Genomic DNA, 23,698 nt, shown 5'->3' on the forward strand with positions numbered 1-23,698 from the left:
TTGTCAAATGTCAAACTGCATCCAACAATTGCAAATTCCTCTCATTTCGTAAATCACCAACATTTTTTATTATGTGTTTTTTTTTTACACAAGCAGTAGGCCTGTGGCACAGAATCACTGACCTTGGGGAAGTGGGTACCAAGGTGAATGTTTATATTACAATTGTTTTTTTTACTGTTAAAGGCAGTGGACGACACTATTGGTAATTACTCAAAATAATTATTAGCATAAAACCTTACTTGGTAACGAGTAATGGGGAGTGGTTGATAGTATAAAACATTGTGAGAAACGGTTCCCTCTGAAGTGACGTAGTTTTCGAGAAAGAAGTAATTTTCCACGAATTTGATTTCAATACCTCAAGTTTAGAATTTGAGGTCTTGAAATCAAGCATCTGAAAGCACACAACTTCGTGTGACATGGGTGTTTTTTTACTTTCATAGTTATCTCTTAACTCCGACGACCAATCAAGCTCAAATTTTTCACAGGTTTGCTATTTTATGCATATGTTGAGATACACCAAGTGAGAAGACTGGTCTTTGACAATAACCAATAGTGTCCAGTGTCTTTAACAGCTGATTGGAGTCCCAGTGAAACCAGTGAGTAGAAATCTGAGACTGTTTGATAATGCTTGTGTTGGTGATAGTTTTTTTTTCTCCACTCCTTCCACAGGTGCATAGTTGGATATCAGGGACTACACTGAACTCTCTAACCGAACACTGAAGTGGTTTAAAAATATATAAACTTGCAATGCAATCGACACTCTCTTTTAAATCTTAGATCTCATCCTGGGGGGGGGGGGGGGTGTATAATGTTGACTTTAGTTGGCCTCTCTGCCAGCGTTGGCTTTAAATGTATGGTCACAGATTGGTTTTTGTCAACGTAATGCTGTAGGCAAAACTATAACAAAAGATACAGTCAAATGCACTTGGAGAAGTTTCAACTGAGAACAGTGTCAACTTGCTGACAAAACAGGAAGGGATGGGGGTGTTCAAACACTTTTCAAATTTCTTTTATGAAGATGGAAATTTTCGGTATCTTGTTATTAACTTTATTGGATTTCTTGGTTTGAAACTTAAGTTATATACAAACATTTGTTTTCACTTATTTTCAACTCTGTACTTAGTTCTTCAAACCACCATTATAGCATTCCTCTGGGGAACAGAATTAGAACACTGAGTCTATGGGGTGTGTACAAAGGACGATAATCAGGGGTGGATTTCACAAAGAGTTAAGACTCGTCTTATCTTGAATCAGTACGAGTTATTTGTCCTAACTTAGGACTAGTCTTAAAAGCTCCTTAAAATAGTCCCAAGTTAAAACTATTTTTGTGAAATCGACCCCTGAAATCTTTTGGAAGGTTCAGACGACATGTTCCTTCTCTAATGTTGTAATAATTTAGTCCGATTCACAATTAAGCAAACAAGGTGTCAGACTATTTTGTCCTGCCTCAGTGCAGTATACAGTGGTTAGATAGTTATTCATTTGTTTTATTTTTTTCGACTATACAATATTTTAAAACATCTATTTTTCATGCCGGCACCATTTGATTAAGGATATTGTTCAATCTGAAGCCTAACTTTTTTTTCAAATTTCCAACCCCCCCAGTGACGACAACACAAAATGTTTTTGATAAGAGTGTAAATATAATAAAACATTTCACAAGGTTTTAAACAAATCAAGAATTAGTAGGTTTTGAGGTATCGGTCTGCATGTAATAGAGTTGCATTCTAAATCTAATGACAACAGATGTCCTCTCATTTTTTATACACAAATATGAAGTGTGACCATGCCAATTAATTTTCTATCATTTCAAAGTCTGTATTTTTGTTCAGTAATATTTCATGTTTTAGGTGTGAGGGATTATTAAAGATCTTCACCATAACTACATCGCAATTTGTGTTTTGCCCCTTGCAGAAGTCTGTGAATACTTCAAGATTTTCTATTCATTTTTTGTTTTTCTCTTGGGGTTGAACAAAGAATTTACTAGAGTGGGATTCAAACCAACGACCTCCGGATTAACGTTCCAGCGCTGTACCAACTGAGCTATCTAGCCCTATATTGGCGGTTAACTGCCGTGCAACGGTTGTCTGGCTTCTGACTGGCACCCCCGCACAAAGATATTGACAAAATAGGGACACCGCCAATATAGGGCTAGATAGCTCAGTTGGTAGAGCGCCGGCACGTTAATCCAAAGGTATTTGGTTCGAATCTCACTCTAGTCAATTCTTTGTTCAACCCCAAAAATCATTTCAAAATTTACCCAGTCAGTTTCCCTTGTGGTTTATATTGATATCTTGTTTGTTCTTCTTCAATGTGCCTCTTGACCCAAGTCACCTGGGGTTGATTTCATAAAGAGTTAAGGTTACATTGTTACAACTGGTGACCCATTCGGTTTTTGCTTTGCAAAGAGAGTTGATAAGCAGTGTTTTCTGCTGAGCAGCTTTGAGAAATTGGGCCCTGAATTCATCATCACAATAATCTTGGTTGCCCCATTTTGGAAGCTAATGTCCGCTGTATGTTTCACAGTGTAGTGCACATTTAAAGGCAGTGGACACTATTGGTAATTACTCAAAATAATTATTAGCATAAAACCTTATTTTGTAACGAGCAATGGGGAGCTGTTGATGGTATAAAACATTGTGAGAAAAAGTTCCCCTGAAGTAACGTAGTTTCGAGAAAGAAGTAATTTTCCACGATTTTGATTTTGAGACCGCAGATTTAGAATTTGAGGTCTCGAAATCAAGCATCTGAAAGCACACAACGTCGTATGACCATGGAGGTAGAAATGGTATGACAAAGTGGTTTTTTCTTTCATTATCCTCTCGCAACTTCGACATCCAATTGAGTTCAAATTTCCACAGGTTTTTTATTTCATGCATGTTGAGATACACTAAGTGAGAAGACTGGTCTTTGACAATTACCAATAGTGTCTAGTGTCTTTAAAGGCAACGCTGCATGTTCAAATCGACTCCCACAATGGCAAGCATGGTACATTGTAGCAGTAGGTGACATTCGGTACAAGTGGGTGGTGTATTTTAAAATATTGTTTCTCTTTGGTTAATTAATTACAATAAAATGTAGCCAAGTTTGAATACAGCATGATGATGTTTTTATTCTGTATACCTTTCATCTGTGTAAAATACAGTAACTACATACTCTATAAAACCATGTTTGTTGTTTTTTTCTGTGTCTTTTGATGTCTTGAGAGAATTATTAATATTTTATTAACAATTGGACTTTTACAATCATTTTGCAATGATCACAGATCTTGTGACAACAATTTTCTTAAGATACAGTATGAAGGTACACGCACAGAAAAGATGTAAAATGTAAAAGGGTAAAATAAAACCCTGATATGGAAAGCTTACTACATCACTGCAAGTTTGTCTAGTGGAACAATGTATCCAATGAAATTGCTGGTTCTGTAAAAATGCCTGTCTTAGACAGGGGACCAGTCTAGTTATGTGTAAAAGCCGCAACATTTAAGTGAATTTGGGTCAAGTTTTTTGTCTGACCATAGAGCAAACAACAGTGAACCAGCTTTTAGACCAAGAAAGCCCGACTCTGAACTTATTGCAAATAGAAATAATTTTTTTCTTGTTCCTACTTGAAATTTGTCGCAGAATATATTTTGGAGTTCCTCTAAAGTTTCATGTAGAAGAAAAGGTGTTGCCCATCAGTGGTTAACACAAGCTTAACAACCATGTCATGTGGCGCAGGCGCACAAGTTTTGAGCACCGCGCACCATTTGCTACGGTGTTTTCAGTGCCTAGTTTATGCACAAAAAGACACCGCACTTGTTAATTTTTCAATAGAGGGCGCTACCAATTTTGTTTCGTCGGATTGGTCTATTGATGCTCAAGCGGGTACTAGAAAGGAAAGCGATGGGTACCAATGTCTCAACGACAAAAAGAATCTACATTACAAAAAAAACAAAATGGGGCTCGCTTGGCGGCAATAGACCCTATTGTTGATAAACAAACCGCACTGGTTGGCATGGACAGGCGCAAAACATTCAATCTTGTTACAGATATTCTGACCAAATTCCACATTTTTTGCAAACTTTCAATTAAATAAATGATCTCCCATGATTGATTGCTTTGTATAACAAATTTAACACTATTTTTGACATTAATACAATCTGTTTTTGCTTTGCATTTATGGCTTTCCATAGTTTTCCAAACTCAGTTGGCAAAAACTTGGGCTGTGACCTGTCTAAAGAAAGGTCTACATAAAACTTATTGAAAGTGCAGCTGCCAAACATCACCTCTGACCAATTGAAACACAGATATGGAAAGCTTACGTCACTGTACATTTGTCATTGTATCCAATAAAACAATAAAAATTACTCGTTCTGTAAAACATGTCTCCAGAGCAGAGACAAGAACAAATGGGGATTGTCTGCCATTGGGAGACTTTTAGACGGGCCTTTTTCATAGTAGTGCGCGTGCTCTGACCTACATGTATGCGCGCAATACCGAGGCATCGGCACGTGCGCTCAGAGCCGCAAAAAAGGACCGTTATGTCTGCTGCCACCAGCGTCTCCTATAGACCGTTCAGGCTTTCCACTAAGCTCCGCCCACCGTGTACGTGAGCAAGACACGTGTACGAGCACTCCCAATGACATTCTGCACGATTCTGCTGCGCATGCCACATATACGCGCACGCATAACCGAGTTTGTCCGACCACAATCATTGCTGTGATTGGTCAAATGGGTGAACGCGCAGTTTGATTGACAGGCCGGATCGGTCCATTGTGGCCAGTGGCACAGCCCAAACATATGTAGGGAAAAGAACCACATGTATAACTCTTGCACATAGTGAGAGACGACTGGGTTCCCAAGCACTATGCCTGCATCGAGGCATCGTTTACAGACCTCAAAGACAAACATGTTTAATATTTGCATCTCTTTTTATTCAGTATAATTGACAATTGAACATTATGGTTTAAAGTCTCTGAGTAAACTACACAATACGATGTCTGGGTAGTATCCTATAACCCTGACATCTGAGAGGGGGAAAAAACACAATAGTCAACCATGGCGCAAATACAACCTTTTTGCCAAGGTTTACTTGCACACAAAAGAGTTAACAGCCTGACAATTTGACCCTAGCAGAGTATTTCTTGAAGGCTAAAACACAACACATATAAGGTTTACTTATAATAAAGATAGGCTTAGCTTATAGTCTTTTTTAAAAGCATAAAAATTACCTCAACCTGGGGTATTGGGTGGTTCTTGGCAATATCTTTTGAAATGATCTGGGCCCAATTTCATAGAGCTTCTAAGCACAAAAATTTGCTTAGCATGAAATTTTCTTCCTTGTTAAAAAACAGGATTACCTACCAAATTTCCATTTGTTGCATATTGCTTGTTACTGGTATTCAGCTGTTATCTTCTGAAAATCAGGTGGAAATCTGGTTGGTAATCCCGTTTTTATCGAGGCAGAAATTTCATGCTAGGCAAATCTTTTGTGCGTCACTGAGTGACGGATATAGGCGCACTGAGTGACGGATATGGGCGCTATAAAAGAAGCCACTATTATTATTATTATTATTGTTGGAAGGCAAGTCCAAGAATCTAGCATCTCATGCTAAATTATCAGTCGTGGTTCTGCGAATCACGGTGAGTACCTACTCATATTATCTCACACAACATCAAATCACAGTGCTAACTTTCAATAGAGGAAAACACTTACTCAAGAAGCTGCAAAAGTTGAAAAAATAACGCGGATTGTCACAGAAACTATATTTTAGAATACGGATTTGAAATAATAATACTTTGGGAGGCTAATCATCCTTACTCGCAGCTAGGAGCTGAATTGCGAAGGACAAGGCAACAGCGTGTTCAAGAAACAGGAATGCAAGGGCACCTTTGGCAGCCAGCCACATCAACCCATTATGATCACGGAGCACAGCCGGAGATTGAAAGTGTTTGATTTTTCGCGAGGGAGGAAAACCAGAGGGTCTGGGAAAAACCCTCCTGGCACAGCAGAGAACCAAACACTTGGGCTGTGACCTGTCTAAAGAAAGGTCTACATAAAACTTATTGAAAGTGCAGCTGCCAAACATCACCTCTGACCAATTGAAACACAGATATGGAAAGCTTACGTCACTGTACATTTGTCATTGTATCCAATAAAAATTACTCGTTCTGTAAAACATGTCTCCAGAGCAGAGACAAGAACAAATGGGGATTGTCTGCCATTGGGAGACTTTTAGATGGGCCTTTTTCCTTCAATATTGAAAGTGTTTGATTTTTCGCGAGGTAGGAAAACCAGATGGTCTTGGAAAAACCCTCCTGGCACAGTAGAGAACCAACGAACAACTCAACTCACATTATGGCCCCGACCGGGAATCGAACCAGGGTCACCTTGGTGAGAGGAGTGCACTTTACGCACAAGCCAACCATGATGCCCCGCTAGAAGGTAATAAAATACAGTTTAATTATTTTATTAGGGAGTTTTGTAAGCAAGTAAAAGCCAAACCAATAGATGTGGTATTAGACCTAATTACTCATGGCACTGCATGTTTACAAAAAAACAAACAGTCGGACTGGCTTTTCTGTAGGCACAAGGTGTACACAGCTCAAAGGCAGAAAACATCAAACACACATTTTATGAAGATTGCAGTGTACGACTTGTTATAAATCCTACAGGAAGAAAAAGGGAAACACACCTCGAATCTTGTTCAGCTATTATGTTTTCACAATTCTTTATGATCATATTATTAAGTTACAAAAACATAAAATCTCTCCAATCAATAATGTAACTATTTACCTGCCAAGACATGCTCCAGGTCCAATTTCATAGAGCCACTTAAGCAGAAAATTTTACTTAATAATTTAATTTAATAATAGCAGAAAATTGGGCCCTTGAGAGCAAAAGTCACTTTGTTTTGTAAAAGGTCAATAGAAACACAGACAACGGAATCTCACACGCTTATAAGATCTAAGATAGGGACAGTTTGTACGCTTTGGAGGAACTATACCAGGGCCTAATTTCATAGAGCTGCTTTTAAGCAGCTGTTTTCCCTGCTTACTACGCAAGTTTCAATTTCACAGTGCTGCTAACCATAACCACACAAAAAGCTAACCTTCCTGTGCTTATCGTATGAAAATGAATGACGTAACCATGCAAATTCATGGTGAACAAGCCAGCTGGCCTCGTAATTTTCTTGCTTAACTGTGAAATACAATGATGCGGATTGTTTTTTGAAAGGGCATTATAAGGGCAACAAGGCAATGACCAGGGGGCATCAAAGCAATTGCCTTTGTTGCCTCTGTGAAGTATCAGGCCTGATGAGGCATAAGCAAATGTTTCTGCTATAAATAATAAGCATGAAAATTTGATAACTGTTAAGCAGCGCTATGAAGTTGACCTCAGTAGTGATTTTATCCAAGGCTAGTAAAATTCTTCTCTAAGAACTAAGGTATTCATTGCAGAATTAAATGCTGTATTGCTGTTTGAGGTTCTTCAAGTCAGCTGCTGAGTAGACTGTCGTCTTCTTGGCTCCCAGCTTCTTCAGGGAGTTTGTCAAACCTGGACGAGTTTTGAAACAAGAATGAAAACCTTTGTTAAAGGAACATTACAGAATTAGTAAGAAAGGAAAGCGTGATAAACACAGACTGACATAAAACGTACTAGGTCTAATGATGTTGACAGTAGAAAATATCCCTTGAAATATTTCTGTCTGAAATGTCATATTTGATGCAAAGTAAATAAACTAATTTCCCATTTGGCCACACACAAGTTTACAAAGTTTCGATCAGCCCTAAAAAATAACAATACTTCTTTAATAATTTCTAGAAATACTGGTAAAGAATAAAGCCTGCCTAATTAAATATTTTAAATAGAGGACGGGCCTCCTTTCCATGTCTCTACGTTATATGATTCAGGGATATTGGAATTGAAGGCCTTCTTACTTTTTTGGTAATTTTTTTTAATTCCAGGCATATGTCCCTGGCTTTTGTTTATGTTGATGTTCTGTATATGTGTTTTTATGGTAAATAAATAATAATAATAATAATAACATGAATTTTTTTTTTACATAAACTTACGTTTCTTGTCACTGTTTGACAAAAATAAGGCAACAGTTTTGAAGCGTTCCACCTTGGCTAGATTGGCAAGCAAGCCGTAGCTCAGGTCCCCATCTGAAGACGGAATATACAACAGAAGTATGTATGGCTATAGATTGCAATACACGTCATCAACCACCATCTTTGATGTAAAACAGTGGAAAAGTTCACGCAGGTACCTGCTGCTCGTGACTCTCAGCCAATGGTAGCTCTTCACACGTGCACAATTCATCAAATATGGCGGCCGATGATGCCTATTGCAATCCATGTATTGGTGAATGAATGACAATGTAAAAGTAATGAAACCTACAGTTGTTCAACATTAACCTTCCGACTGTCTGACCATTTAATAACGAAACATCCATTGCGGTTATCATGTACTATGTCAGCCTGCAATATATCATGTAGTGTATGCATCTACACAGTACAAAGTCAACCCTCTTACATGTTCCGCTTTTATCTTCAAGTAGGCTTAAATCCTCGATTCTGATTGGTCGATCCATAGCCACAAGAGTGTGATATAAACCAACATTGCACGGCCAATATCACGGTCTGCGTCTTGTGTGTTCTAACTGCGCGCCAAGTTTGCTGGAAGATAAATACGTTATCACGGGATATCAAGCGCTATATTTTTCCGTATTCCACTCAGGCTTGTGAGATAACTTATATTATAGTGACTGCTTCAAGTGCTATGTTTGAAACTACCGACTACAGATATGATCCAAGAGAATGCTATCAAATTGAATCTCCACCATGCAAAATTTCAAATCCTACTTTTTAAAAGTTAATTGTACTCTGTTACTTGATCATCAACATAGGCCCTTTTCGAAACCACGGCTTCGGCTTTGGATTCGGCTTCAGGCCCCGTCCACTCATCTGAAGCCCTGAGCGCGTATGCGCAAAGCACACACAATTGTCAAAACAACCGTCAAAGCCGTGGTTTCAAAAAGGGCCATAATATTCATAGAGACTCTAGTCTGGTACCCCGTATTCAACCCTCCTTACCTGATTCAATCAGATGCTCGCACACAGCCTTGACAAAGTTGGTAACCATGTCTCCGTCTAATTTGTTGGTCAACACTGTAAAAAGAAAATCAGAGTTGTCAACTTATAGCTGCCTCTGTCTTGTGGTGTGAGTATTCTAGTTTGTAATCATTATTTGTAACATAGTATTTGTCGTCCAAAGAATCAAAATGTTACACAGTGAGGAATTATTCGTCATTTATAAATACCTTGGACAGTTTCCAGTCTCTGATTGGTCAAAACCAGATCACGTGGGGGATGTATTAACGGACGATTTGGACGATAAGGACCGGCTTTGGAAGATAGCGGATAAATGGCCCCTAACATGCCTAAACTACAATACATTGTGTAAAACTAGTTTGCGCTTTGCACTGTGTGTATCGCATGCTTATTCATCTAAGTTTCATGCAACTTCGCACACGGGTGTACACCCTGAAAATGTATCAATTTTTATGTAACTGGTGCGCGCGTATAAACTCATTTGTCTTTATATGGTCTTGTATAAAGCGACATGCTACATGGTCATTACCACGCAGTGAAGACCTAATTAATATTCAATTATAAAGATCACAGCCGTACTGTTCTGGTCGATAGTTTAATGGCCCGACACCAAAACTACTGACGGTCCAGTCTAAAATATGAGCACCGCTTCACATATTTTACCTTCTGGTAATTCTTCTGGCGTGATCTGCTTAAGAAGTTCTGCGTACGCTTGTGTGTCCCTACTTCGCTTCAGTGATGTCCATGCTTGTAGGAACTCATACGCCGTTACCTAATAAGGAGGTATAAAGTTTTTTGACATTTCTCAGTCATTTCTTATTCCTTCTACTGTCTGATCATTCAATATCATCTACATCATTTTGAATGATAGATGAACTATACCAGTCTGGAATGATATCAAGTGGTGAATGCATGACCCTCTTGCTTTCTGACCATTCAATATCCTCCTCAATTCAGTAACAAGCTTTATGACCAGGGCCAAATTTCATAGAGCTGCTTAAAAGGCACTGGACGCTAACTACTCAAAATAATTGTTAGCATAAAAACTCACTTGGTACCGAGCAATGGAGAGCTGTTGATATTATAAAACATTGTGAGAAACAGCTCCCTCTGAAGTAATATAGCTTTTGAGAAAGAATTAATCTCTCACTCAAATATTTGAATTGACGAGACCTCAGCTGAGGTCACGAATTCAAGGCATCTGAAAGCACACAACTTGTGGCAAAATGGTGTTTTTTTTATTCCACTTTTCTCTCCAAACTTCAACGACCAATTGAGTCCAAATTTTCTCAGGTTTGTTGCTTTATGCATATGTTGAGATACACCAAGTGAGAAGTCTGGTATTTGACATTATTACCAAAGGTTGCCAGTGCCTTTAAGCAGAAAATATTGCTTAACAAATGTCTGCTATGCAGAAATGAGCATGATACTAGTTACACATTGTACATGTGACTTGGTAGTTTGGCTGGTAGCGTTATTCTGGTAAGCATAACTTTGTTGTGCTTAGCTGTTTCCTGTGGTTAAGCAGCTCTATGGAATTGGGCCCTGGGTCCCTGCATTGGGTTCCTGCACTAACCTTTTTAAGCTGTGGTGCAGTGACTGTATCATTCTGCACTGGTGGTGTCTTTTCAGCTGTTTTGTTTCCAGTGACTTTAGGTGCCGTGTTGTTGCCCTTCTTCTCCTTAGCTTGAATCCGCTCGGACGATTTTGATTTATTCTCCTTTGAATTATTCTGCAGAAAAAGAAACGAAGAAGAGAGCAGCATGATAAGTTGTACGGGCCACGTTACAGGAAAACTTGGACCATCTGAACCAATCCTGACATGAGGGAACATCTTCAAAATCAGCCCATTCTAAAACAAGCGGGTAGGCCTACATTCCCACCGGAGTACACCTGTAATCCAGTGGAACACCAGGCAGTTCTGCTGGACCACAACATTGTGCCAAACAATGGGAACATGCCTACACAAGGGGAATATAAGCATTAAGTATTTATACTAATCCAATAACCGCTCCTGTAGACCAAAGGAACTAGCCTATGGTTCGCCTGCTGGTATACTACATTTATCCAATTAGAACGCTTCTTCAATACTCGACAGAGTTGAAAGAAATGATCAGACAGAAAGTCAATTTAAACAAAGACCGCCGGTCTTGTCCAGTCATGAGTTTACAGGCCTTACAAATATCCTAAGATCACTGGCCCCAGAACGGTGGTCCTGCTTAAATTTCAAGCCCTGATAAGGCATGGCATGGTCTCATACATGTAATATGACCTTGTGGTGTGTTGTAGCTGAGCGCTATAGTTCACCGAACCCATGTTTTGGTGTTGTCAATCGCAGAGTGTAGGTTCAAATCCCGGTGCACGGCACTTCGTAAAGAGTTGGGAAGGTATTGCATTCTGCTCCATCAATAGTGGATGATACCCGTGCCTACATTATGGACTGTGAAGGGTGTGAAGGGTGACAGTTGATCTGGGTCTACAGCCCAAATCATTTAAGTGTAACCTTATCTATTTTGGTTTTTAAGGATACACCGAGTACTTCCCTCGAGTCCTGTAAACAAAATATCACAGGCATGTTACTCGGGTGGGATTCGAACCCACGACCCTTGCAATTCTAGAGCAGTGTCTTACCAACTAGACTGCCGAGGTTGCCCGGCAGCTAGAGGCAGTTCGAATCCTATGTTGTGGCAGCGGGTACCGCAACGATATAATAGATGTTAAATTTGCATCGGGGATAAAGAATATTAATTTTGGTTTTTTACCCATACACCGATGTGTGTTAGCACTGTATACTCAGTACTTTCCCGAGTCCTGTGAAAAAATATCACAGGCATGTTACTCGGGTGTAACATTAAAGCCATTGGACCCTTTCGGTACAGAAAGAAAAAAAAAAGTTCACAGATTTACAAATAATTTACAGGGTTTACAGAAGGTAATGGTGAAAGACTTCTCTTGAAATATTAGTTCATGAAATGCTTTACTTTTTGAGGAAACGGTAAAACAAATAAATTCTCGTTAGCGAGAATTACGGATTTGTTATAAACACATGTCATGACACGGCGAAACGCGCGAAAACAGGAGTGGGTTTTCCCGTTATTTTCTCCCGACTCCGATGTCTGATTGAGCCTAAATTTCCACAGGATTGTTATTTTATATATAAGTTGTGATACATGAAGTGTGGGACTTGGACAATACTGTTTACCGAAAGGGTCCAATGGCTTTAAGCCTTGTAGTTCTTCTTTTGATGACAGATAAATATAAAATGAAAGAAGTATTATTTCTCACCTCTTCCTCACTGCTCCCTTCCGTTTCCTGGATCTGCATCCTCTTTCCTTTCTTCTTCCCACTTTTGACCCCAGACGATTTGACCCCAGACGATTTGACCCCAGATGATTTGACCTCTGCGGATTTTACCCCAGACGCTTTGGCCTCTGCTGATTTGACCCCAGATGTTCTGACCTCTGGTGACGTGACCCCAGATGCTTTGACCTCTGCTGCTTTCACCCCAGAGGTCTTGATCTCGGTTATTTTGGCTCCTGGCGATTTGACCTCTGAAGTTTTGACCTCTGGTGGTTTGACCCCTGCTGGTTTCTCGGGCTCAGATGGGGTATTTTGTTTGGGTTTTTCAGCTGCTTTTTGCTGGTTATTCTTCAACTCCTTGAAAATATTCGTAAAACAATAATGTTAAAGGTGTTTTTCATGATAAATAGTAAAAAATAATCATAGTATGTGGCCATATAATGTGCCATGTCTGTCTAAAAGACACTCCTGACACAGGAGAGATGGGCCTACAATAAGTTAAATAGATGAAACTTTAAGCACAAATATAAGTCTTCAAATGAGTTTTAAAGCTGACTTGCCAGATATTTGGGGGAGTTTGTTCCATAGTGATGGGCCAGAGCGACCCAGAACTATCTATTATAAAACAAGGCAGGACAAGGCAAACGCTACAACGTAAATGCCCCATTGCCAGCGGTGCATTAAAATGGGGTACACATTTTATCATAGTTATTGACATTTGTCGTCTTTGTAGGTCTCTTACCTGCCTCCATTGCTCCTTAACCTGATCTAGTTCTTTCTTGGCGGAAACGTTCTGAGGTTCAATTTTCAGCAGGGTGCTTAGATCCCGAACACTGTTGATGTACTTCTGCAGCATCTGGGGGCAGTATTCATAAAGTGATTAGTGCCCGACTCACACATTTTCAAAAATGTATCCTTGTGAAGCATTCCTTTGTACATGCACTTTTCCAACAGTTTTCCAAAGATTGTGTACACAAATTTCCCTGCAGAAGCACCCATTCTTAAAAATTTCAATGTGGAAACCCTTTTTTCCTCCTTTTTTTGTTTTGTCCTTGGTCTCCATAAGGATAGCTAAAATGACCTTATAGAACTGAGCTGATAAAATGTTGTAGAACAACAAATGTTGAAAACTTTTATCAACCCCAACATGTAAATCAATTTGTTATTTCAGTCTAGATAGAGCAGAATAGATGTATTTTGAGCCTACCTTTCTAGCCAATGCTCTTCTGTAGAGAGCCTTAATGTTGCCGTCTCCTAATTCCAGGGCTCGGGTACAGTCAGTTTCTGCCTCATTACCCTAGTTGGAAAACAAAAGTGCACAAAAACTCATAATAATCGTGGATGATAATGAACAGCAAACAGTAGGAGGTTTTGTATACACATGTAGATGCATTCACTATGTGATATCAAATTGCATGCTGGAATAATTTATCCACTTTTCAAACTAGTGAATAATTTTGAATAGTCGTACAGTAGGAGGGTCGACTGCTTACTGTGTGGATGCAACCAGGACATGATATCATATTGCAGGTTGGCATAGTTTATCTACAATTCAAATCGATGGATAAAATTAAATGGTCCGAGAGTAGGAGGGTTGACCGTCTACTTTGTAGATGCATTTACTACATGAAATTATGTGGCAGGCTAGCATAGTTTATTTACCATTCACAATCAAAACTTCAATGGATGATGATGAATGGACAAACAGTAGGAGGGTTGACTATTTCCTGTGAAGATGCATTCACCACATGACACCATGTTGCAGGCTGGCTCAGTTTATCTACCATTCAAAATAGTTGATGATAATGAATGGACACACAGTAGGAGGGTTGACTATTTACTGTGTAGGTGCATTCACAACAATGATATCATATCGCAGGCTGGCATTATCTACCATCCAAAACAGTGAATGATGTTGTATAGTCGAACAGTAGGAGGGTTGACTATTTATTGTGAAGATGCATTCACTACATGATACCATATTGCAGGCTGGCACAGTTTATCTACCTTTCAAAATAGTGGATGATAATGAATGGACAAACAGTAGGAGGGTTGACTATTTAATGTATAGATGCATCCACAACATGGTCTCAAATCACAGGTTGGCATAGTCAATCTATCCATCAAACTAACACAGGTAATATCAGTAGGAGGGTTAAACTGACCTTATTGAGTTTAAGGAAACAGAGTGCTCTGTTTGTGTAGCTCACTGCCTGGTCAGGATCCACAGCAATACACGCCGTGTAAAACTCCATAGCTTTTGCATAGTTACCCTGTGTGTGAACATGAAGGAAAAGGGAATTGGATTGAAATGCTCCGAATCCAAAAGATAATAATACAAATAATAGTTGGTGTCTTACATGTTATATAGAGCTCATATCCGTCACTCATTCGTGCTCGAGGGGCTTCAACATTCAATATTTCTCCATGAAAACAATTCCTTTAAATGCGTAAAAAAAAGAAAGAAAAAAAAGGATCTCACCTTCTGCACAAAGGAATTCCCATCTGCTTTCAACTTCTTAAAGTTATCCTCCTTGCTCAACTTGGGGTCAATGGTAGCAGAGGGTTCAACGCCCCCTTTGACCTCTGACCCCAGCTTGACCTTATCCTCTCCTCCTTGTGGCTCAGCATTATTAGCCTTGACCTTCGGCTCCTGCTTCTCTTGTTGACCTTTGACATTCCCTTTCTCTGTGGCCTTCGCTGGAGGCTCATTTTGACCTTTGTTATCACCTTTGACCTCGGGACTCTTGGCCGCTGGGTTTGTTTGACCCTTGGGTGAGATAGGGGTCGTGGATGATACCATCGTTGTCTTCTGGGTGGCATTGGTGGTGGAGGTGACGCTGGGTACTCTTGCATTACTGGGTGCCATTGTGGTGAGGGAGGGTGGTGGGAGGGGCATTCCTAGAATGCTGGGTGTGGCCGGAAGCTTCTCTCGCCACCTCGGACCATCCATGTCACTCAGGGTCTTGATCATTCTAGAGAAATATTTACAATTAAGTCATTTGCAAATAAGTCATTTATTTTTCTTTGGTACAACTGAAACAAAAAAGTATTGAAAATATTCCATGATTACAATTCAACAAGCTTACTTCAACAAAGTATAAAGGGCACGTAAAACCTTCTATGGGTTAGTAAGTACCACTTCTCAACTAAGATTGTGCTCATTAAAATCAAAATGATCATATTTCGATTGGTGTTGAACTAAGAAAAATTTACTAGAGGGAACCTGCACCCCCAGCCTCCGGCACGTTAATGCGGAGGTCGTTGCTTCAAATCTCGCTCTAGTCAATTTGTTATTTTGTTCATTCTTTAAAATCAAGCCTACCTGTTAGATCCACTGCATGCATTCTCATTTAGCCCGTCTAGTTTCAGCGCACTCTGAAAGTCCACATAGGCTTGGCGATACCTGCAATTAAATAAATGACGAAAACTTGTTAACAAACCAAAATAAAATTTGATTATAAAAAAAACCTGCAACCACAATTAGGGATGAGAGTCATTAATGTTTGGAAGGTAGTGCCATCTGCTCTACCAGCCTGGCTTCTATTGGATGATACATGTCACGTGCACAATTTGTGACTGGTATCCTGCTAATTTCTGCTTAGCAGAAAAATGTTAAGCAAAATTTTCTGCTTAAGCAGCTCTATAAAATTGGGCCCAGCCGTCGATTTCACCAAACTCTTCCTAACTTAGGATTAATCTTAGGACTTATCCAAAGACGTAGGACGCATTGAACCCATCCTAAGTTAGGAGGGGGTTACTCATCCTAACTCGAGTTAGGATTCATCCTAGCGTTTTGTGAAATCGGCTGCAGGTATCTTTCCTCCTTCCACCTCAGGGACTCCGGTTCAAATCTCATCAGGGGCACTATTTTCAGTCTCTACCTGATTGCGTGGGTTTTCCAAGAAATAATTTTCAGCGATTTTCATCCCACATCTAAAACTAAAACTCCCTTCTTTGTCTTTTCTCCATGGGGTTCGTGGCTATAGACCTTTATCACGGTGTGGTCATCTTGATTTTACTCCATTCCAACTTATTGTAACCAAACTGAGGCAGGACGAAATAATAGTCTGGTGCCATGCACAATGAATTTTAGCATTCATTACTGTTATTGGAAACAGGGATTATGACCAAGATGGTGACAGCGTGATAAAGGCCTATAGTGATTAAGTTTGTTTTTCTGAGAGTCCTTGGCTTCATAAACAGAATTAATAAATCAAATGAGAGAAAAAGGGCTAACTTTTCCAGTGTTTCATAAGCCGAAGCTCGACGAAGCAGCACTTTGGCGCTGTAGGGCTGGATGGCAAGCGCCAAGTCGCAGTCAGCGATCGCTTCCTTCAGATGACCTGTCTTGGATTGGCAAGCTGCACGGTTACTGTACAGTGTCGCCAACGCCAAGGAAAAGGATTCTTTCTCTGTGTAAACAGAATTTAGGAAATATCAGAAAAATCGTAATATAAGTACCCCTTTCATTTATTAAACATGGATAGTTAGTTTAATTGTGTGTCATGGCTGAGCGGTTAAGAGCACCGGATTCAAGCTCTGTGGTTTGATCAGCCGAGTGTGGGTTCAAATCCCAGTCGTGACACTTGCTACGTAAAATTTGGGAGGAAGAGCTTTCTGCTCTACCGGCCAGGCTTCGGACTGATGATACCCAAGCCTCAGTCGTATGGACTGTGAAAGGGGTTTCAGCCCTAGGAGTAGGTGGCAATGGCCTCTGGAAAAAAATAATTGTAGCCCACACCTTGAAGTTGCCTTCAGGCCTTGTGTGTCAGGCGACTTGCATAAAAAAAAAAATTAAAAAAAGATAGATAGTCTAGTTTATTGTTTTTACACTAGTGGCCAATGGCCAAATTACAGTAACAATTTCACTTTATACCCAAAAAGTTTCAACATTAAGTCTGTAACATAATGGTCCAATCTTGATTTTGTTATAATGTTATATCGTCGTATCGAGTACAATTTCCCAGAACAAAAATGTTGTATTATTGCGCAGAAAAACTTTTGCAGAAAAGTTTTGCTAAACAGAAAAAGGTTACCAGAAAAAATTACATTAAGTTTTTTGCTAAGCAAAGAAACTTGCTCAGCAGGGCCCAATTTAATGAAGCTGCTTAAGCACAAAAAGGAGCTAAACACATCAAAACTATGCTTACCAGAATAGGGTTAACAGCAAAATTACCAGCTCACATACTATCTGTGGCTGGTATCCTGCTTATTTTTGCTAAGCAGAAATTGTTTAAGCATTTTTTTCTGCTCAATCAGCTCTAATAAATTGGCCCCAAATGGGAATTTTGCCCAAATTTCAAATGAAAAAGGGATGCTTTCAAACACTGAACTAGCCAGCAGGATCACTTGGAGTGAATGATAACTGATCCTCGCGTGTTTTCACTGGCATAAGCCTATTCCGAGTTCCAGCTGCGCATGTCTGTTACTGCTGACCACGCAATTTGTTGCTCTCCCGTGACCTTTTGACAATACCAGCGGGTATTGTCAAAAGGTCACTAGAGAGCCCCCAAAATGTCAATAGAGAGCAACAAATTGCGTTGTCAGCAGTAACAGACATGCATAACTGGAACTCCGAATAGGCTTATAGGGCCAGTGGGCCACTGTTAGGGGAGAACAATAATTTCAGACTGTGATGAGATTCATACCTGGCAGTATCTTGTTGATAGCCTTGGAGTATTTCTCCATGGCCTCCCCGTACTGCCCAGCCTTGAACAGCGTGTTCCCACTGTCCTTCAGTTTGATCACATCACCAGGGAGCTCTGGGGGCGGTACAACCGGGGCAGCGGGCTTCACCGGTGGAAGCTCAGCAACTTTTGCATTTTGCTCAACTCTTTCCACTGGGTTTTCCACTTCCGTGCCACTACCATCACCACCATTCATGTGGTTTAATTCCTTGACGCTTGTGCCATCTTCTGAGGTAGGTGACCCCGTCCCATTGACGAGTAAACTTTGACCTCTCGCTTCATCCTCGCTGTCGCTGTCTCCTTCCACCTCTTGAATGACCATCCGTTTACCCTTGGAGTTGGACGACGTCTTGTTTGGGAGAGCCTTGGCCCCTTTTTTCCCCGCCGCCTTCTGTTCTGGATTGTCCTCCTTGGTGAGGATGTCTGCTAGGAGATCCTTCAAAAATAATTGATTTTCCACTTATTCTAAAAAGTAATACTACTCAAACAAATGTGTGCCTTCGGCAACTAGTTGGATAATTAAAAAAACATTAATGTAGGCCTCGAACTACTGTACAAAGAGGCCACAGAGACCATGGCCTTATTTGACCTGGCCTTAGTGCCCCTCCAAATGTTTCCCAGAGACTTTTAAAGTAAGGCCGTGTCCGAAACGACGACTTCGGCTACAGCTACGTCTAGATCAGCGCGTCTACCAGTGTTGAAGAATAGGCAGACGCGCGCGATCTAACCGTAGCTGTAGCCGAAGTCGCCAATTCGGACACTGACTAAGATTTCCAATGAAACACGCCCTTAGCAAAACAAAAAAGGCTTTGCCCTCTGATAGACGAGATTCAAGACCTATGAATAGCAAGGTATAAATTTAGGCCTGTATTACTCAAATTTCAGCTAAAATAATTATGTAAAACAAACACATTGGAAAAATACAGTTAAAACTAGGGATAATGTTAAACTTGTCAGTAATCTATGAAAAGATTGGATTAAACCCATAATCATAGTTCACGATTCAAGTGCCAAATTGATGTAAGAATATGTACATGAAAAAAATTACAAAATTTACAGTGAGCAGCAATTATCATTTCTGGTAACCCTCCTTTTCCAATTAATACACGTAGGAGGGTTAAGTGTTAAGTGTAGTAAAATCACCATATATAATATCACATACACATAGGTTTATCAATCAATCAAAATCACAGTGGATGATATTAAATAGTCAGACAGTAGGAGGGTTGACTGTATACAGTGAATTAAATTTAACACACGTATAAGCATGATATGTCACATTGCAGGGTGGCATAGGCTTATCCATCATTTAAAACAACGATATTATATTAAACGGTCACACAGTAAGAGGGTTGAATGATGTAATTAATACAATGGAGAAAAACAATGAGAATGCAGTGATTTTTGAGTCCTGTAAAACAGAACAGAGTACATGTACATGAACAAAACAGACAGGTAAATATTTGCAAATATAAATGAAAACAATACAGACAATATTCACAAATGAGTGAATACAATAGTTAAAATGCACATAGTTGAACAGGTCACTGATCAAGCAATAACAGTTGGTTATGTTTCAAAGCATCAGACAAAAAAACACAGTTAGAATATTTAAAATATGGAAAACAAATATTATGTATAACAGGTTTATAAAAAATGTTAGAAAGGTTCATGCAAAGGAGTCAAGAGTAGTCCTTACAGGTTTCAGTTTCTATGTGATGATGAAAGAGAATGGAAATGGTTTGCAAAGCTCTGCTGTATGTCTTTTGACCCCTTGCATCAACCTCACCTGAGGCTGCTGTTCATTTTGGGAGTAAACGGGGGCTACTTTAAAACGCTGCTTTATTTAGTGGTAAGCAAAATTTCCTGTCAACTGTCTGACTGTAGCAGAAATAATTGCTTAAAGCATAAGTGTGTTTCACAGGTTAGCAAGAAAATGAGGCGGCCAGCTTGCGCGTATACCATGGATTTGCGTTGTTACATCATTCTTTTTCATACAGTAAGCAGCGGAAGGTTAACATGCCTTTTCGAGTGCTTGCCGTCAGCAGCGCGCTTTGAAATGGAAACTGGTACAGCAAGCAGAAAATCACCCATTAAGCAGCTCTATAAAATTGGAACCAGGTAAGCACAATAGTGACACATGGTCTTATTATGAGAGTTTCACCTTTACCTTAGCCTGCTTATTGTTAGGCTCTGCTTTTAGGACTGCCTCCAAATCTTCTTTCGCCGCAACAAATTCCTTCAGAGATTTCCTTGCTGTCCCTCGTCTCAGTAAAGCTGGAAAAAACAAGAGTAAAACTTTTAATGTATTGTACCAATCCTCAAAAATCTTGTTAAAGGAAAGTGTCAAACTTATAAAAGAAGGGTAGTGCAGGCCCAAATAACGATTGCTAATCATGAGACTGGTGTACAAATCTTATATTCGGGTGTTGAGTTAACGTAGAGTGGAGTATGTTGGTGGATTTGGTACTGTACCTCTAAACCACCCAGGTATACCAATCTTGTCCGAGTCTAAATATTTGGAATTTTTTTCAAAATTCAACCTGTGATCTCTAGGAGCCTTCATTCAACACTGTCTTTTGCTTAAAGGCACAGTACACATTTGGTAATTAATCAAAATATTATTTGCATAAAACATTACTTGGTAATGAGCAACGTAGAGCTGTTGATAGTATAAAACATTGTGAGAACTGGCTCCCTCTGAAGTAACGTAGTTTTTGAGAAAGAGGTAATTTCTCACCAAAGTAATAAAAGACACTATTTTGTACAACAAGGGTGCTTTTTCTTTCATCATTTTCTTGCAACTTCAATAACCAATTAAGTCAAAATTTTCCCAGACTTGTTATTTTATGCATTTTATGCATTTTTAAATTTTTTTTATGCAAGTCGCCCGACACACAAGGCCTGAAGGCCACTTCAAGATGTGGGCTACAATTATTTTTTTCCAGGGGCCATTGCCACCTACTCCTAGGGCTGAAACAGGGTTACCCCTTTCACAGTCCATACTAATGTAGGCTTGGGTATCTTCAATTCGAAGCCTAGCCGGTAGAGCAGAAAGCACTACCTCCCCAATTTTATGTAGCAAGTGTCACGACCGGGATCCGAACCCACACCCTGCTGATCAAACACCAGTGCTTGAATCCGGTGCTCTTAACCGCTCGGCCATGACACTGCCATATGTTGGGATACACACTAAGTGAGAATTTTGGTCTATGACAATTACCAAACGTGTTCAGTGCCTTTAACACTGTTTTTGGCGTAAGATGGCACGAGCACATAACAAATGGCGAGTTTACTACAAAAATAAAACATCCATTGGCTACTCAACCAATCTACGCAGACGTGCTCTCTCCGCCCACATTATCCGCCTCTCTGATCACAAAAACCCAGCCAAAAAGGCTGTAACTAGCCACCATGGCGTTTTCTTACCAGAAGTCACAAATTACTTTGTTCAACTGTAAAGGAAAATAATCATAAATCCACAACTCTAGACTTTATACTAACAGGATAAAGTAGAATACAAATTGGTAAAGTTCACTCTCAAAAGTCGATTCTGAAATCCTCAACAAACCTTTAATATTCTCAGGTTCCAGTTTTAGCACTTTAGTGCAATCCTCAACGGCACCGGTAAACTGCCCCAGTTTAATTCCTGCAAAAAAGAGGAAGAAAACAAATTTTAATGTGGTGAATTAAAAATGTACATTTTTGTTGGGGGGGGGGGCACATGGGGTGCATCATTCCTTTCCTTAGGGCAAATTTTGGCAAACTAACTGCAACTGATTTTAAAATGTTTTAACAAACCTTAAAGCCAGAAAAAAAAAAAAAGTTCACAGATTTACAAATAACTTACGGGTTCAAGACTTCTCTTGAGATATTATTCCATGAAATGCTTTACTTTTTGAGAAAACATTAAAACAATATCAATTCTCGATATCGAGAATTACGGATTTATTTTAAACACATGTCATGACACGGCGAAACGTGCAGAAACAAGGGTAGGTTTTCCCGTTATTTTCTCCCGACTCCGATGAATGATTGAGCCTACGTTTTCACAGAATTGTCATGTTATATAGAAGTTGTGATACACGAAGTATGGGCCTTGGACAACACTGTTTACCGAAAGTGTCCAATGGCTTTAAAGTACGGGAGTACATGTAACCCTATAATTACACAACTGCGGGAAGATTCCACAAGTTTGATTGGCAGGGAGGAGGGTGCGGCTACTAAGGTCATGGCTGATTGAATACTTACTGGCCAAGGAGCGGTTGTTGTAGGACGGCGCAGACGGGATAACTGATATACTTCTGGTGTAATATTGAACAGCTTCGTCAAAGTCACCAGCTTTGAAGGCCTTTTAGAAAGAGAAAAATAAATCAGATTTATAGATTCTACTCCTAGAACGAGAAAAATAAATCAGATTTATAGATTCTACTCCTAGAAAGAGAAAAATAAATCAGATTTATAGATTCTACTCATACATGTAACATTTTATCTTTTTATTCCAGCATCCTCATGAAGACGATCACAGCATACTGATCAAAACAGTGAAATGACAACTACCTGTTCTTATCAAAACCAACACTACTCAAACGAAAAACTACACATGTTGCAAGAGCAAACCTCACCAGATGTATGTACTTCTAAGTTTCTGTATAGTTTTTTTGTTTTTTTCATTCTTAGGCACCTTGAGCACTCTAAGGGGGAACATGTGTGCATTATGAATTTTTTTATCATTATTATTTTGATATCAAATAATAAACCACAAGGGAAACTGACTGGGTACATTTTTAAATGATTTTGGGTTGAACAAAGAAAAATTGACTAAAGCGGGATTTGAACCAACGACCTCCGATTTAACTTGCCGGCGCTCTACCAACTGAGCTATCTAGCCCTATATTGGCAGTGTCCCTATTTTGTCAATATCTTTGTTCGGGGGTGCCAGTCAGTAGCCAAACAACTGTTAACTGCCGTGTAGGCAGGGATCACACCTAAATTACGATACAACCTCGGAAGCGGCAGCCAGGGGATCACCATAAGGGGATGCGACTTAAGGGGATGCTGTATTAACAAAATTATTTTGTTTTTTACCTCATTTCCTTTGTCTTTTTCCTTGTTGGCCACCAGTTCTCGGTCTGCATCTGACATTCCTTAGGAGAAAAAAAATGTTTTAAATGACAATTTCAGAACGGGCTGGTTAAACCTTAAAGAGAAGGTACACGTTTGGTAGTAACTCAAAACAAATATTAACCTAAAAACTGACTTGGTAACGAGCATTGGAGAGCTGTTTGTAGTATAAAACATTGTGGGAAACGACTCCCTCTGAAGTAACGTAGTTTTTTAGAAAGAGGTAAATTCTCACTAAAATAATAAAAGACTTCTAGCTAGAAGTCTTTTATTCTTATCTGAAAGCACACAAATTCGTCCAACAAGGGTGTTTTTTTCTCTCATCATTTTCTCCCATTTTCGATGACCAATTTAGCTCAAATTTTCACAGGCTTGTTATTTTATGCTTATGTTGGGATACACCAAGTGAGAAGACTGGTCTTTGACAATTCCCAAACATGTACCTTCCCTTTAAGAGATAAATGTAGACGTCGGATTTTGTCATTG

The 23,698-nt window shown here is 39.6% G+C and overlaps 1 protein-coding gene and 1 long non-coding RNA gene across 4 annotated transcripts in view; both read right to left on the reverse strand.

Annotated features, from left to right (window-relative positions):
• Positions 1-2,941: 2,941 nt before the first annotated feature.
• On the reverse strand, positions 2,942-7,216 carry LOC117301075. The gene is made up of 2 exons (XR_004520260.1): positions 6,018-7,216; positions 2,942-4,211 (listed from the first exon to the last, which is right to left on the reverse strand). It is a non-coding gene; the product is annotated as an uncharacterized LOC117301075 (long non-coding RNA).
• A 9-nt stretch (positions 7,217-7,225) lies between these two features.
• The window catches only part of LOC117301072 (sperm-associated antigen 1-like), a 35,973-nt gene continuing 19,500 nt past the window's right edge, over positions 7,226-23,698 (reverse strand). For all 3 annotated transcript variants that reach the window (XM_033784955.1, XM_033784953.1, XM_033784954.1), the window contains 17 exons: positions 23,177-23,235; positions 22,340-22,439; positions 21,660-21,737; positions 20,259-20,365; positions 18,050-18,524; positions 16,639-16,813; positions 15,724-15,804; positions 14,881-15,373; positions 14,564-14,671; positions 13,606-13,695; positions 13,141-13,254; positions 12,384-12,755; positions 10,675-10,830; positions 9,762-9,870; positions 9,081-9,155; positions 8,058-8,150; positions 7,226-7,539 (listed from right to left, as the gene is read on the reverse strand). In XM_033784955.1, coding sequence (XP_033640846.1) covers positions 7,445-7,539; positions 8,058-8,150; positions 9,081-9,155; positions 9,762-9,870; positions 10,675-10,830; positions 12,384-12,755; positions 13,141-13,254; positions 13,606-13,695; positions 14,564-14,671; positions 14,881-15,373; positions 15,724-15,804; positions 16,639-16,813; positions 18,050-18,524; positions 20,259-20,365; positions 21,660-21,737; positions 22,340-22,439; positions 23,177-23,235 — 2,780 coding nt within the window. In that variant the 3' untranslated portion in view covers positions 7,226-7,444. The remainder of the gene's footprint in view (positions 7,540-8,057; positions 8,151-9,080; positions 9,156-9,761; positions 9,871-10,674; positions 10,831-12,383; positions 12,756-13,140; positions 13,255-13,605; positions 13,696-14,563; positions 14,672-14,880; positions 15,374-15,723; positions 15,805-16,638; positions 16,814-18,049; positions 18,525-20,258; positions 20,366-21,659; positions 21,738-22,339; positions 22,440-23,176; positions 23,236-23,698) is intronic.

This window comes from Asterias rubens, chromosome 16 (assembly GCF_902459465.1).
Source record: "Asterias rubens chromosome 16, eAstRub1.3, whole genome shotgun sequence".
Taxonomy (NCBI): Eukaryota; Metazoa; Echinodermata; class Asteroidea; order Forcipulatida; family Asteriidae; genus Asterias; species Asterias rubens.